This window comes from Neomonachus schauinslandi, chromosome X, assembly GCF_002201575.2.
Source record: "Neomonachus schauinslandi chromosome X, ASM220157v2, whole genome shotgun sequence".
In the NCBI taxonomy this organism is placed as follows: domain Eukaryota; kingdom Metazoa; phylum Chordata; class Mammalia; order Carnivora; family Phocidae; genus Neomonachus; species Neomonachus schauinslandi.
In genome coordinates, this window is record NC_058419.1 from 104,867,213 (window position 1) to 104,880,925 (window position 13,713).

The 13,713-nt window shown below is 46.6% G+C and overlaps 2 protein-coding genes and 1 non-coding gene across 3 annotated transcripts; all 3 read right to left on the reverse strand.

Moving 5' to 3' along the window:
- Positions 1-1,299: 1,299 nt before the first annotated feature.
- LOC110569747 (melanoma-associated antigen B5-like) lies at positions 1,300-2,319 on the reverse strand. The gene has a single exon (XM_021677680.1). The coding sequence runs from the start codon at positions 2,317-2,319 to the stop codon at positions 1,300-1,302; it is 1,020 nt and encodes a 339-aa protein (XP_021533355.1).
- Positions 2,320-6,737: 4,418 nt separating this feature from the next.
- LOC110569725 (melanoma-associated antigen B17-like) lies at positions 6,738-7,691 on the reverse strand. The gene has a single exon (XM_021677658.1). It carries the CDS (start codon positions 7,689-7,691, stop codon positions 6,738-6,740), a length of 954 nt encoding a protein of 317 aa, XP_021533333.1.
- Positions 7,692-11,957: 4,266 nt separating this feature from the next.
- Positions 11,958-12,064, reverse strand: LOC123323484. Its single transcript, XR_006539427.1, has one exon. It is a non-coding gene; the product is annotated as a U6 spliceosomal RNA (small nuclear RNA).
- Positions 12,065-13,713: the final 1,649 nt, after the last annotated feature.

Consider the following 13,713-nt stretch of genomic DNA (forward strand, 5'->3'; position numbering starts at 1 on the left):
AATTTGGTTTTAAACCACCCAGTCTGTGTTATTTTGTTAGGGCATTCCTAACAGGTTAATACACTGCCCCAGGTAGAGATTTCTTTCTGGATTATCTATGATGCCAAAGTAATTTATAAGAGTTTGTTTTAATGGCCTCCTTTTTACCCCATGAGATGAGGAAGGAACTTCCACACTATGGTTATGTAGACTTCAAACATGCACCACCTGACACTGTAAAGATAAGGCAGACAACTGGTTATTAATCATGTGTACTCACCTGGCTGGGGGAGAAGGGCACCACGTGCTACATAGTACAACACAAGGGTTACACCCAGGAACACAATGAATGAGCACATCTGTGGGAGGCAGGGTTTGGTGTCGAGAGGTTGAGGTGACCTTATTTCCCATGGTACCTTGTAATCAGCTTCTTTGAATAATTCTGCAAGCTGATAGGGAACAGAAATTTGCTACTTAGGAATAAGCAAGGTATGTGCCTTGTCCCCTTGATGGAGATGGTTGTTTGATAGTGAACCTTATCTGCAAGTGCACAGTATGGAGGGGAACTTTCATTTAGGCAATTTGAGGCCCTGTCGGTTTCACTAAATGTCAAGGAGCCCATAATATTGAACCTTAATTTTAGACCTTGCAGCACAGTGTAGTTTTCCATTTAAAGATTTTTCTTTTCTCTCATCTCTGAGATGCATCATCTTAGGGTATGGCCTCTGATCACCATTCCCATAACCTCAGTCTAGTCCATCATGTAGTTTAATTTGAAATAACATCACACAGATGACCTGCAATATCCCAAAACTTAAACTGCCTTGTTTCAGGGAATATACATGCTGCTCTGCCCTAGGACACCTCCCTTCTCACTCTGTTTTTCTTTTTTTAACTTTCTTTTAAGACATAGAGGGTATCTCAGTATCTTCCTTATGATCATAGCTTCTAGTTTCTAAAGTTCTATAGGAAAGGCTAGGTCTTTATCTTAGCATCCCCATGCCTAGCATGGAGCCTTCCATAAAGCAGATTACTCAGTAGACATTTGGGGAATAAAAGAGAGAGTATGAGGTCTAACTTGTTACGATTTAATATCTCCTAAATTCTTTATTAAATTAAGCATATTGAAGTATAAATCCTTTAATTTTATAAAACAAAAGACAAAGGAGTAAAGAACACTAAAGTTGATTATGTTTTATTATTTTTTTATATTCCATTATCACAGTAAATTTACTGTGGGAATCTTCCACATTTCCATGAAAATCCCTATTGTGATGTCATATTTTCTTATTTAGATGATTTTTTAAAAAGCCTCAGATTTCAGTAGGGGTGGGAGAGGCTGCTGGATGTGCCCCTGTAATTCCCACTGGCTGTAGATTTGGCTCGGGCTCTTGCTTCCTCATCTCTCAAAGCTTCTTCATATTTTGATGAGAAGGCACTGGGAACCGTATCATTGACCTTGGCCAAAAATTCTAGGACTTTCATCTTGCTGGTTTCAGCTTGGGCTTTAGGACCCCACAGGAACTCATAGCGTGGAGGTTCACTGTTGGGTACTTGGCAGTACTCCAGGTACTTTAGCCTCACTAAGTCTTTGGTGATGAGCTTCTTAGGCTCTCCATAGATGAAATGCTTCCTCCCAGCAAATACTCGCATCATACCCAGGAATTTCCAGAGGTCTTCCTCAGCAACACGGTTGCCCTTCATGAAGATCACACCCAGGACTGTCATCAGGAGACCAGTCTTGGGTAACCCCCTGCCAGCACGCACCCTCCCATTGTTAGGGAGTTTCACTTTGCTGATGAGGTCATAAGAGTGGCTGGTTGAATCGATTTCTTTCAAGTCGACTGCAAAGACAACCTCAATGCGTTCAGAGGCTCTCTTAAGGATCTCAGGATATTGGTTTTTGTAATTTTGGCCAATAATCTTCAGCATGTCTTCCTTCATAATGGGCTGTTTCATTTTATATTTGTACAGAATAAACTGTTCCAACAAACCCACCTTCATAGTTAGAATATCAATGCATGAGCTCTCAGTAGAAGGTAAGACATCAGAGAAACATAGATGTTCCTCACCTTGGCTGTTCTCACCTTCATCAGATCTTGTACCAGAGATATCTGAAGAGGTAATGGTGGTAGATGGGGCACCCCAAGACTCTTGGGAGGTGTAAGGTGACTCAGTAGCTGATAAACTCTGAGTATTACCCTCCAAAACAGGAGAAGAGGAGGTGGGGGACTCTTCCAATGCTACTGGGGCCTGAACTCTCCTGTGACTCTGGGAGTCACCACGAGACCGGTGGCGTTTCTCACGAGTGCGTTGCTTACTCTTCTGACCCCGAGGCATAGTGAGTATGATCAGGGACAGTGGTCAGGAATGTGAGTGGGAGAGCAGGTGATGAGGGCCCACTGGAGGAAGAGGAAGGTTAACGGGGTGTGTGCACCTTCAGTGTGAAAATGCCACCCTGGCTGGTGGCGTATAAGGAAGGCTACATTTGCAGTTTTCCTCAAGGGCACTTCTCTAAAAACCCACAGGACTCCTGTTCTCCTAATCAGCCTGTCCTTTGGGAAACCTGTGAAGGAAAGTAGAGTGAGGTTTAGGCTGCTTCCTACCAGACCTGCCTCAGGCATACTGGGGTGACAGCAGGGGTTGCCGGTCTTGTGGTTGAGGAGTCTCTTACGCAAGACCATCATTCAACTAGTGGCAGGTCATGGATTTTTTTCCTCTGTTCTCCTGAGACTGACATCACAAGCCTCCCTGGCACCCACAATAAGGAAGTGAAAGGGGTCCTCAGCTTATAATTCTTGTCTAGGTCTGAATGTTCAGTGGGGAGTTTTCTATCCTGGCCTCTTTGGGGTCCTCAGTCCTCATTAAGAGTCCTTACTTAGGATCTGTGTAGGGCCTGGCACCTCCACCCCTTTCACTAAATGGTAGCTGCACCTTCAAACTAAGGATTTCATTCCCTGTAAATCTGATAGAAATAAGTATTGGGGGAGTTTTTACTTGATAGCCTGGCCCTGGATCTTTGGGCTGAAACCAGGGGCAGAGCGAGATTCTTGGTTACCCTTTCTATTTAGTGGTGGGTAGTCCCTTGGTCCTTGCTTTGATCCCCGACCCTTTTCATGGTCTGGAATTCTTCCCTCCCTTACCCTTAGGCCTGCCCCTCATATCAAGGTTTGCACCACCCTGAGACCCCTAGAAGGAAGTGAGGATCTCCTTATCTGACCACAGCTGTCCTTGGTCTCCTGAAGCTGGAGGCTTATAAGAAACTAATGCTTTCGTGCTCCTGCTGTTCGGGGTATGTGGCTCCTTTAGTCCTCAGGGTATTCACCTTGGCCTGTGGAAAAACCAAGAAATCTTTCCACTGCTGCTGCTTAAGCCACACCCCTTAGACAAAGTCTCTCACCACCTTGTGACACCATAGGAGGAAGTGAATATGTCACACTATGTCAACAATGCCCAGGTATCCAAGCGCTTACAGCAAAGGCAGGGTTCTGTGTGTTTCCCTAAGTTCTCACTCAGGACCCTCCCTTTGATTACTGGGAGGACCTGAGACTCCTTCCTTTGCTTGCCTGAGGTCCTTTCCCTTACACCACGGGAACCTCATAAACTAGAATCATGGGAAGACTGGCCGGTGGCCCCTCTCAGACCTAGGAGGCCAAGGCAGGGCAACCCAGGGACTTCTAGGAGTCAAGGTAAAATCCTAAGTGAAGACTAGGGGCAACCCCCCACCTGGATCAGAGAGGGCCCCAAGAAGCCTGAATCCTGATATCATACCTGGAAAGGCACAGGCAGCAGTAACTTCAGCAGGCCTGGGGGTTCCGCTTTCTTTCAACCTAAGATCACTCATGTAGTCCAGAGTTCTCATGGACCTGAGAACCCCCCAAATAAGTGATGGAATGCTTCTCTTGGCAGCTCTGCCAAGAGGTCACCGGCCAGTTTTCCTGTGATTCTTGTTATTGTGGGGGGTTTGCCTCCTTAGTCCTCGTTCATCAGAATTTTCATATTGACTCCTGTCTCTTCTTTGAAAGGCTTCCTGAGAAATACCTCATCCTTCCAAACTCTTGCTTAGTCTCCCTACTGCAAAGCTGGTAGGGAATGGGTTGATTCCCAGGAGTGACATGAGATGAAGAAGCTATAGGGAAGAATGGGGCCCATGGCGGGCGGTGTGCTGTCACAGAAAGCAAGCTGATCTCTTCCTTCTCTTCACAGACTTAGCCTCTTACATAACGGCACTTCTAAAAGATTTACTTTCCACTGTGAAGGGACTGAGCCACATGATGCTGAGTCCCTGATCTTTTGAGGTTTCCTGAATTTCCTCTGTTGATAATGTAATTATCATTGCATATTGTCTCTTCCTTTATTCATACTGTGCTATTTTTATTGCTTGTTTCTCAGGCTGTGTATTCCAGAACTGTATTTTGGGTATGAAGTTGTGCTTTTTTAACACTGGAAATACATTTTGGAATAGTGAGCAGAAAAAAGAAGTAAGTGACACAGGTGTGTCTCGGCCTGGGAAGAGTGGCAGTGTGGGTTCTAGAGGAATTCAGAGCCAGGGTCTAGGCCAGCACAGTCACTGGGCGGCCTGGAATTTGAGAGTATTCTAACTTCTTTAGCTGAAAAGTGAGCCTGATAATGTTTATCATGTAGGACTCTAGACATACATGTGTGTAATCAACCTGGCACAGTGTTAGGCAAAGTTCGGTGCTTTTATTTTTGTTTGTTTGTTTGTTTTTTTAAAGATTTTATTTGAAAGAGCATGGGCAGGGGGACGGTCAGAGGGAGAGGGAGAGGGACAAGGAGACACCTGGCTGAGTGTGGAGCCTGACGCAGGGCTCAATCCCACAACCCTGAGATCATGACCTGAGCTGACGTCAGATGCTTAACCAACAGCCACCTAGGCGCCCCTAAGTTCGGTACTTTTAATGAATGGCAGTTATTACTAAGATGATTTTGACCCCAGATGGTAACACTGTTTCCCCACAGAATTTAATTTCCAGCTTGAATTAGAGAATATGCAACTCCAAACAATATAGAAATCCAAATCCACTGAAATGCTGCTGGGCAAATAAAATGCAATAGTATTTCTCCATCAGAACATCTGTTGTTGAATATGGGTATGGGATTGTCTTCTCCAGTTGGATGCAACTAAAAGTTCCTATTGGTGTCAAGGATCAACAGCTTCCCTCCTGGGTCCATTTCCATCCAAACCACCCGCTATTTTCATTCATTTTATCGACACCAAAATTCGAGCCCTCCCTTAAGAGTTTGACAAATTATACTCAAAATAACTTCGTTAAAATGCCCTTTTAATGGAGTGAGTCTTACCTATCCTGTGATAACTGGTAAAGTCCAGGGGCTTCTTGGAATCTCACTTCAGTGGAGTATTACCCTTATCACTCAGAAATTCTCTGGATATTCTATGCCGAGAACACATCAGTGCGCTGTGTAACCTGCATCGGCCTCCCTGAGCTCGAGCCCAGAAAAGCACAGAGCACCTCTTCCATGCAGGCCCCAGCCAGGGACTGTCACTGGTTTTCTCACGTTCCCAAAGTAACTGTGAAAATCTGTTTTCCGTTCTAGGCCTAGTCTCTCAACTCAGAACCACAAACCGAGGACCTGGTCCCTCCCTGCCCGGTGCTCCCACAGCCACATCCAGCCCACTGCACAACCTAGCTTAAAAAGACGTCCCCCCCCCCCACACACACACACAGGGACTGGCATTTTTACCTAGGCCAACACAGCCTTGATCAAGTAATTTACACTAGACTGTTCTCATTAGGACCTCCCCTTATGCACCTCTTTTTTACTTGTCATTTATTTATTTCTTAGAATGTATCTTACCATCCTCATTGTATGGTAACTACTGCTAAAGTCTACAATTCTGTGTGCAGTGGTTCAGTCTTATTTTTCTTACTATCCCTGGTGCTGTTAGGGAGCTTTCCAAAGAGCAGATGCTCAATTAATGCTAGAGGAAAAGAGGGAATGAGCAAGAAGTTTAATTTATTTATTTTCTCATACATTTTGAATTAGCCACGAATATCCAGGTATATATTGTTTGATTTTAAAAGCAAAGACAGAGAATAAGGCAATGAGTTAACTACCCTTTACTTTTGTGTCACTCTTTCTGATCCCAAACATCTTCCTATGAGGTTCTATCACATTCCCATGAAAAACCCTATTCTAGTGCCATATTACTTTGCTCTGTAGCAAAAAGAAAATATTGAAGGTTTTTCAGCTTGTTTACAAAAACAAAACTCTTAATCTTAAACCTGAATAGTAATACATGTGTTATCCATGGCATTAATAAACTTAGATTCAGAAGCAAAATCTTCAATTAAAATGAACAACATCCGAAAACTTGAAGAAAAAAATAGACCTACAAATTACTTATGTGCAACAGGGAAAAAAACGCACAGTTCCTTGTTATCTGCTGTTGGATCACGAATACAATATAGATGGTCTGTGACTTTCTTTTTCATGTACCAAAACTGTAACTCTCATTTGTGAAACAGCGATAAATGAGAGCCACGTCATTCTTAAGTTTATATTCTAGAACTAAATGCGCTATTAGAAGAAAAAACGTTTGAAAACACCTAAATTAAATATAACTGTGTATGCGTTTATAGAAGCTAACCGTTTCGAACAAATAGGAAGAAGATCTGTGCTTTGTTCCCTCCAACCCCTAGGACTCTGCACTACCTGGAATTCCGGTCGACTGCCCTCTCCCACCGCAAGGAAAAGCAGCCGCCCCCGCTGATTGACTAGACGCGGCGCCAGCCACGGGCCGCCGCGCGCTCCTTCTGCTCTTGCAGCGCCTCCTCGTACAGCTCGGGGAAGCAGCTGGGCACGGTGTCGTTGATCTTGGCCAGGACCTGCAGCACCTGCATCTTGCTGGTCTCCGCGCGGGCTCGCGGGCCCCACAGGAACTCGTGGCGCGGAGGGTCGCTGGCGGGCACCGCGCGGTACTCCAGGTAGCCCTGGTGCACCAGGTCTTGGGTGATGAGCTTCCGGGGCTCGCCGAAGATCAGGTGCCTCCTGCCCTCCTGGACGCCCAGCACGTTGAGGAACTCCCAGACCTCCTCCTCGGTGGCGCGGTTGCCCTTCATGAAGATCACGCCCAGGAGCGCCATCAGGAGGCCGGTCTTGGGCAGCCCCTTGTTGCCGTCGCTCGGGAGGGACAGCTTGCTGACCAGGGTGTAGGACTGGCTGCGGGTATCGACCTCCCTGAGCTCGAGCCCGAAGACCAGCTCCATGCGCTCCGAGGTGAGCCTGAAGATCTCGGGGAAGTGCTCGCGGTACTTCCTGCTGACCATCTTCAGCAGCGCGGCCCGCGTGATGGGCTCCCCGGTGCCGTGCTTCTCCAGCAGGAACTGCACCAGCACGCTGGCCTTGCGGGTGAGGGGGTCTTTGCGGGCGGCCCGGGGGGCCGGGGCGGCGGCGGCCTCCGCGTTCTGGGCGCCCTGGTCACGTGGCGGGCCTGGAGGGTCCGCGCCAGGAGACCCAGGGGCCGGGGCGCCCTGGGGCTGCGGGGGCGGACCCGCCTCGGGGGAGCCCGGGGGCATCGCCCCCACGCCGGGCGGGGGGGAGCGGGGGGGCTCCTCTGCTGCGGCGGCTGCTGCTGCCGCAGCAGGAGCACCCCCGAGACTCTGAGCCTCACCGCGGCCCTGGTGGCGTTTCTCCCGGGCACGGACCTTGCTCTTCTGGCCCCGAGGCATGGCGACGCTGCGCAAGGCTGGTAGGTGGTGAGGGCACCTGGAGAGGGGGGACGGTGGGGTGGGGTGAGCCCCTTCAGCGGAGAGATCCCACCTTGGCTTTGACCCCGGCCGCCCCTGCAGGGTCCCCCAGGGCACTGCTGTAGGACCCCACAGGCCTCCCTTTACCCTGGTCAGCCTGGGCCCTGAGCACCCTGTGGAGGAAGGGGGTGTGAGCCTTGGGTCCCCAGGCACACAGCCCTGCCCGGGGTTTACTGGGGTGACGGCAGTGTTCTTGACAGGGAAGACCGCGGTGTCCGGGTTGGGGGGGAGGACGGGGGGGGGGGGTCCTCGCAGTTCACATTCAAGATCGTCCTGTTAATAACTGTTGGCAAGACCCGGGCCCCCACCCCCCTCCCCTGCTCTGAAGGAGACCCTGTGATCTTCCAGGGTACCCTGGAGGAGGAAAGCAGGGAGCACTTCCGCCCACCACTCGAGTACAGGGGGCACCTAGTGCCGAGCACTTATGGGAGGGCTTCTCTGCCCGCAGTTCGTGGGGTCCTCGGAATGACGCAGAATCCCCACTTGGACTCCGTGTAGGACCTGGGACCCTCCCTTCCTCTGACTGGGGCTGCACCTGCAGATCAAAGCTCTAACCTGCCTGAGACCTGAGAGGAGAAATGGTGGGAAGTCTCAGCCTGACATTCCTTTCTTGGGCTCTTAAGGGTCGACAGGAGGGGACAGGCCATGTTCTCTCTGGTCCCCTCCTTTCAAGGGGGTGGTTCCCCCAGTCCTCACTCAGGGTCCTCCCCTGACTGCTGGTAGAGCTCAGAGCTGCTCTCTCTTGCCCTGCGGCTGGCCACTCACGCTAATGGCAGCAGGGGCTGGAGACTCATTAGGAGGCGGACAGTCCTCACCCTGAGTCCCGGCAGGACCTGGAAATCCTCCCTCAGCTGACCTGCTGCCAGCCCCTTAGGCCAAGGCCCCTACCTCTCCGAGTCTCTGCAGCACAAAGTGATGGAGCACCTTAGTCCTTAGACCGGCCCGGACCCTCCCAGGCCAAGGCCAGGAGCGGGGACTCTGCGTGGCCCCTGTCCTGGGGGAGGGAGTCCCCCCAGCCCTCACGAAGGACCTCTCCTTGCCGCCAGTCGGCCTGGGATCTCTGCCTGTGCTGAGCCGAGCCAGAGTCCAGCAGCCCCGGGCCAAGGCCTGCAATCCCCGAGACCCCGCGGGGTAAGCCAAGGGACTTGGGGCTTAACAGCCATATTGGGGCCTCCGAGCCCCGAGTGCAGGGGCGGAGCGGGACAGGGTCTGTTGGACCCCTCTTTCCAGGGGAGATGGGGCCGGGGGGCTGTCGGGGATGTGCCCCCACGGTTGTAACCCGGGACTCCTGGGACGTCGACCCCTAACAGCCCGTGGGACCCCTGTCCGCGCTCACCCTAGGCAGGAGCTGTCCGACAAGGCCTCACTGCCCACGGCGTGGTTAGGAGGAAGTTCTCGAGGGCCACGAGGTCCACTTCCGGTCATGTGGGTCTGGGCCCCCAGGAGGACCCTGGAGGGTGGGGGCGGGCTCTGTGGGCGGGGTGGGGAGTGGGGGGATAGTGTGTGGTGTGCTGGGTTGTAGGGGAGAGTCCCGCAGGATTAGCAAGGGTGTTGTCACTGACTCTTAGCAGGTGGTGTGAATTCTCCCTCTGCCGTGCTGAGTGTGCTGGCCTCAGACCAAGGGTCTCATTTCGTTCCCAGCCTCCAGTAGGAAGTATTTGGGGGTGTGAGCTTAGCTGCCATGCCTGGAGCCCTCCACACATGATACCACAGGTACTCTTTTGAGCCCCCCTTATGTGGTCGGTGCACCCCTCATTACTCTCTCAGTGTCTCACTTCACCTCTAGTAGGTCCTTGGCTACCTCCAATCAGCTGACCTAAGGCTGACTCTTCACACCAAAGAGTACAGATCTGTGAGCCTCCTGATTTGAATTCCAGGTAAACCTCATCAGGCTGCGCCTGCCTGAGGCTTCCCAGACATGGCTGTCATAGGGTGAAAATCCTGTGGGGTCCCTTTTCTGGGTGGAGGAGCCCATCGGGTTTCATTCAGGGAACTTGCAGTGAGTTAGAAGGTCTAGAATTCCTTCCTTTTCTCACGTCATACCTCCCCACAGCCCCATCAAGGCCCTTAGGAGTCCCGTGGGAAAATGGGGTGCTCTTTAGCCTGACCACCTTCCTGGGGCTTCTTTTAGTTGACAGCATTCTCATCACTCAGAGTTTCTGGAATGAATTTCCATCCTTATGTGCAATTACTCTGATACTTGCTAGTCTCTATTTTAGTTTGTGCCTTGTACCTTTTGTTCTATTAAGATGTTAATGAAGGCCAGTCCACATTCAGTGGCAAATTTGCAAGTGGTTATCAGCACAGCCTGTGGACTCACACTGCTACAACCAACCCATTCTTTAATATAGTCCTAATAGTATCCTTTGGTTCTTGCACTTAGGCTCTGAGGAGCTCCTCAGGTACCTTTATTGAAGCTGTAGAAATTCACTGTCCCAGTGAATACTGGAAGAACCAAGGGCTGACCTTGAAACCTTCCCTCTAGTCAGTCCTGTCATTGGCCTCTCTTGCAGGCTAGTACCATTCTCAGTCACAGAGCAGGGCTCCACCTGCCCTCACAGAGGCTCTAGTTCAACACAGAGTTAGTATTCCTCAGGAGCTTATCGTTTTTGTTGTTTTGCTCTTGTTGATATCAGTTTTTTTTTTCTCTTTAAATTTTTTAGGGTTCATTTTGATTATGGGCAAAGCAGCCTGAGTTGGTGACATATTTGTAGCTATAGGTAAGGCAATGATTCTGTAAATATGTTAAAGAGAATTGACATCTTTACAATATTCTCTTTTATATGAATAAACATAGTAAATTGCGTTTTTCGAAAATTCTTGTTCATAAGTCTTTCAATAATTTTTTAAAATTTTTTATTTAAATTCAATTTAACATACAGGATATTATTAGTTTCAGAGGTAGAATTTAATGATTCATCAGTTGCACATAACACCCAGTGCTCATTCCATCGAGTGCCCTCCTTAATGCCCACTCTCCCACCCACCTCCCTTCCAGGAACCCTGTTTGTTTCCTATGGTGAAGAGCCTCTTATGGTTTGTCTAACTCTCTGTTTTCATCTTATTTTATTTCTCCTTCCCTTTCCCTGTGTTTGTCTGTTTTGTTTATTAAATTCCACATATGAGTGAAATCATATGGCATTTGTCTTTCTCTGACTGACGTATTTCACTTAGCATAATGCACTCTAGCTCCATCCACGTCATTGCAAGTGGCAAGATTTCATTCTGATGCCTGAGTAATATTCCAGTGTGTGTGTGTGTGTGTGTGTGTGTGTGTGTACATACACATACCACCTCTTCTTTATCCATTCATCTGTTGAGGGACGTGTGGGCTCTTTCCATATTTTGGCTATTGTGGACATTGCTGCTCCTTCAAATCACTATTTCTGTATCCTTTGGATAAATATCAGGTCGTAGGGTAGTTCTGTTTTTAACTTTTTGAGGAATCTTCATACTGATTTCCAGAGTGTTTGCATCAGTTTGCATTCCCACGAACAGTGTAAGAGTGTTCCCCTTTCTCTTCATCCTCACCAACATCTGTTGTTTCCTGTGTTATTAATTTTAGCCATTCTGATTGGTGTAAGGTGGTATCTCATTGTAGTTCTGATTTGTGTTAGTCTATCAGTACGTTTTTATAGTTATCTCCTAAAGAACTTGTAGGTGTCTGTTTGGTTTTGTATTAGGTATATCTTGGATATTATTGTTGTTTTCAGTGATATGTTTTCCATTATGTGTTGTAATTTGTTAGTTATTTTGTTTTATCAGATTCCTTAATTTGCTATGTTGATCTTTTATACCACATCTTTCTGAAGTTGCTTATATGTCTTAATAATTTCTGTACCAATTACTTGGAACTTTTTAATTAATAGATCATATTGTTACCATTGTTTCCTCTTTCTTTTCATTATTCTTTCCTTTTATTTACTTTGGTATTCATATTCTTGTATAATAGTTGTGTACTGGGTATGTATTTTCATCCAGTTGTAGACAGTGGATTTGATATCATACATCTTTGTTTTCTTGTCAAAACTATTGGGTATGTTTGCAATAGTTCCCATTTAGTATATTTATTATAGATTTTAGAAAATGGAAATTCTTTCTTTCTTTCTTTCTTTCCTTCCTTCCTTCCTCCCTCCCTCCCTCCCTCCCTTCCTTCCTCCTCCCTCCCTCTTTTCTTTCTTTCTTTCTTTCAAGATGGAACACTCCTCAAATTTGCATATCATCCTTGCATAGGGGCCATGCTAGTCTTCTCTGTATTGTTCCAATTTTTGTGTGTTTGGTGCCAAATGGAGCATGGAAATTCTTTTGTAATGGAAGCTTGCGAAAACTTATTATCATTGGCAAGTGTTATTTATTTATTCATTCATTCATTTATTTATTTATTTTGTCAAAGGCTTTTTCTTTACCCTTGCACATAGTCTCAGTCCTTTTCCCCTCTTTTTTTGCTAAGATAGTGATTTCCATTTGGCAGCATTTTCTAATGTTAATTCACTGCTATATTGGAAATACTATGAATTTATTTAGGGTATTTGTCTCTATGCAAGTGAGCTTGCCTTAAGTGTTGTTTAATTGAGGGATTCTCACCTGGTCTTTGTATCAAGAAGAGGTAGCCTATTTTAATGGTTGAATAACTCCCTAGTTTTTGTGTAATTAAAAAAGTTTACATGAGGTGGTGATTACTTTTACCGTTATCATTTTGTGTAACAAGCCCTAAAGCCTGGATGGCCCTGGAGTCTTTTGATGTTGCCTTGGGTTGGACTGCTGTTTCATTTCTTATTTTGTTGATTGAAGATATCTGTCTCTCTATGGACCTATTTACTTATTTATATTATGTTAACCTTAAAAGTAAGCATCCAGTTATTTTACCAGGAAGTTGGGTTTATCTGGAAGTAGCAGAGAATTTCACTTTGGGACTTGGAGGCCAGGCACAACCATAGGCAAGTCCAAGAACAAAGGAGGGGAATACTCTTTTAGAGATGGAAGGAGGAGTTGGGGGAGCTCTTATAAAGTCCATTGGAGTAAACTGGGAGTTTGAAATGACTTTTCACTGGCTAAGTTGTGACAGTCTCTCATTGGCTGGGCTGTTACTGGGCAAGGAAAAAATCTTTTTTTTTTCCTCCTGCTCTTGTAGTGAAGTATGTATGAGCTTCTTCCTATTGGGAATATATTTCTACTTGTCTGCAATTGAAGACAAGTGGTAAGTTATGAGAGCTCCCCTTTCTGGCCTCCCGACTCCATTTTAGATGAGTTTTCCTTTATTTAATTTCACAATATTTTGATAAAATGCTCCATTTTACAGGCATATCTCAAAGGTATTGCAGGTTCAGTTCCATACTACCATAATAAAGCTAGTACATATTGCATTAAAGCAAGTCACATGAATGTTTTGGTTCCCGATGCATCTAAAAGTTATATTCACACTGTACTGTAGTCTATTGTACAAAAGCATTATGTCTAAAAAAAAAAAAAAAGTATGCACATCTTAATTTAAAAATAGCTTAATGAGGGGCGCCGGGGTGGCTCAGTCGTTAAGCGTCTGCCTTTAGCTCAGGCCATGATCCCAGGGTCCTGGGATTGAGCCCCACATCAGGCTCCCTGCTCAGCCAGAAGCCTGCTTCTCCCACTCCCTCCGCTTGTGTTCCCTCTCTTGCTGTGTCTCTCTCTGTCAAATAAATAAATAAATAAAATCTTTAAAAATAAATAAATAAAAATTAAAATAGCTTAATGAAAACTCCAAGCTCATACAGTTCTGTTTATGTGGGACAGATTAAGTGAAATTTCTAAATGCCTTTCAGCTATAAATGCATTAAACTGGTTTTTATTCATGATGTATAAAATATGTGTTATTTTTATGTAATTTGAATGAAGGGTACTTTAAGTACATTTAAAAATATTTAAAGTGAGAAGATGGTAGTTTCCATATTGAAATTATAATGTAACTTGC

Excerpts from the sequence above, each read along its gene's own strand:
- LOC110569747 (XM_021677680.1), bottom strand. The coding sequence starts at position 2,319 with ATGCCTCGGGGTCAGAAGAGTAAGCAACGCACTCGTGAGAAACGCCAC.
- LOC110569725 (XM_021677658.1), bottom strand. The coding sequence starts at position 7,691 with ATGCCTCGGGGCCAGAAGAGCAAGGTCCGTGCCCGGGAGAAACGCCAC.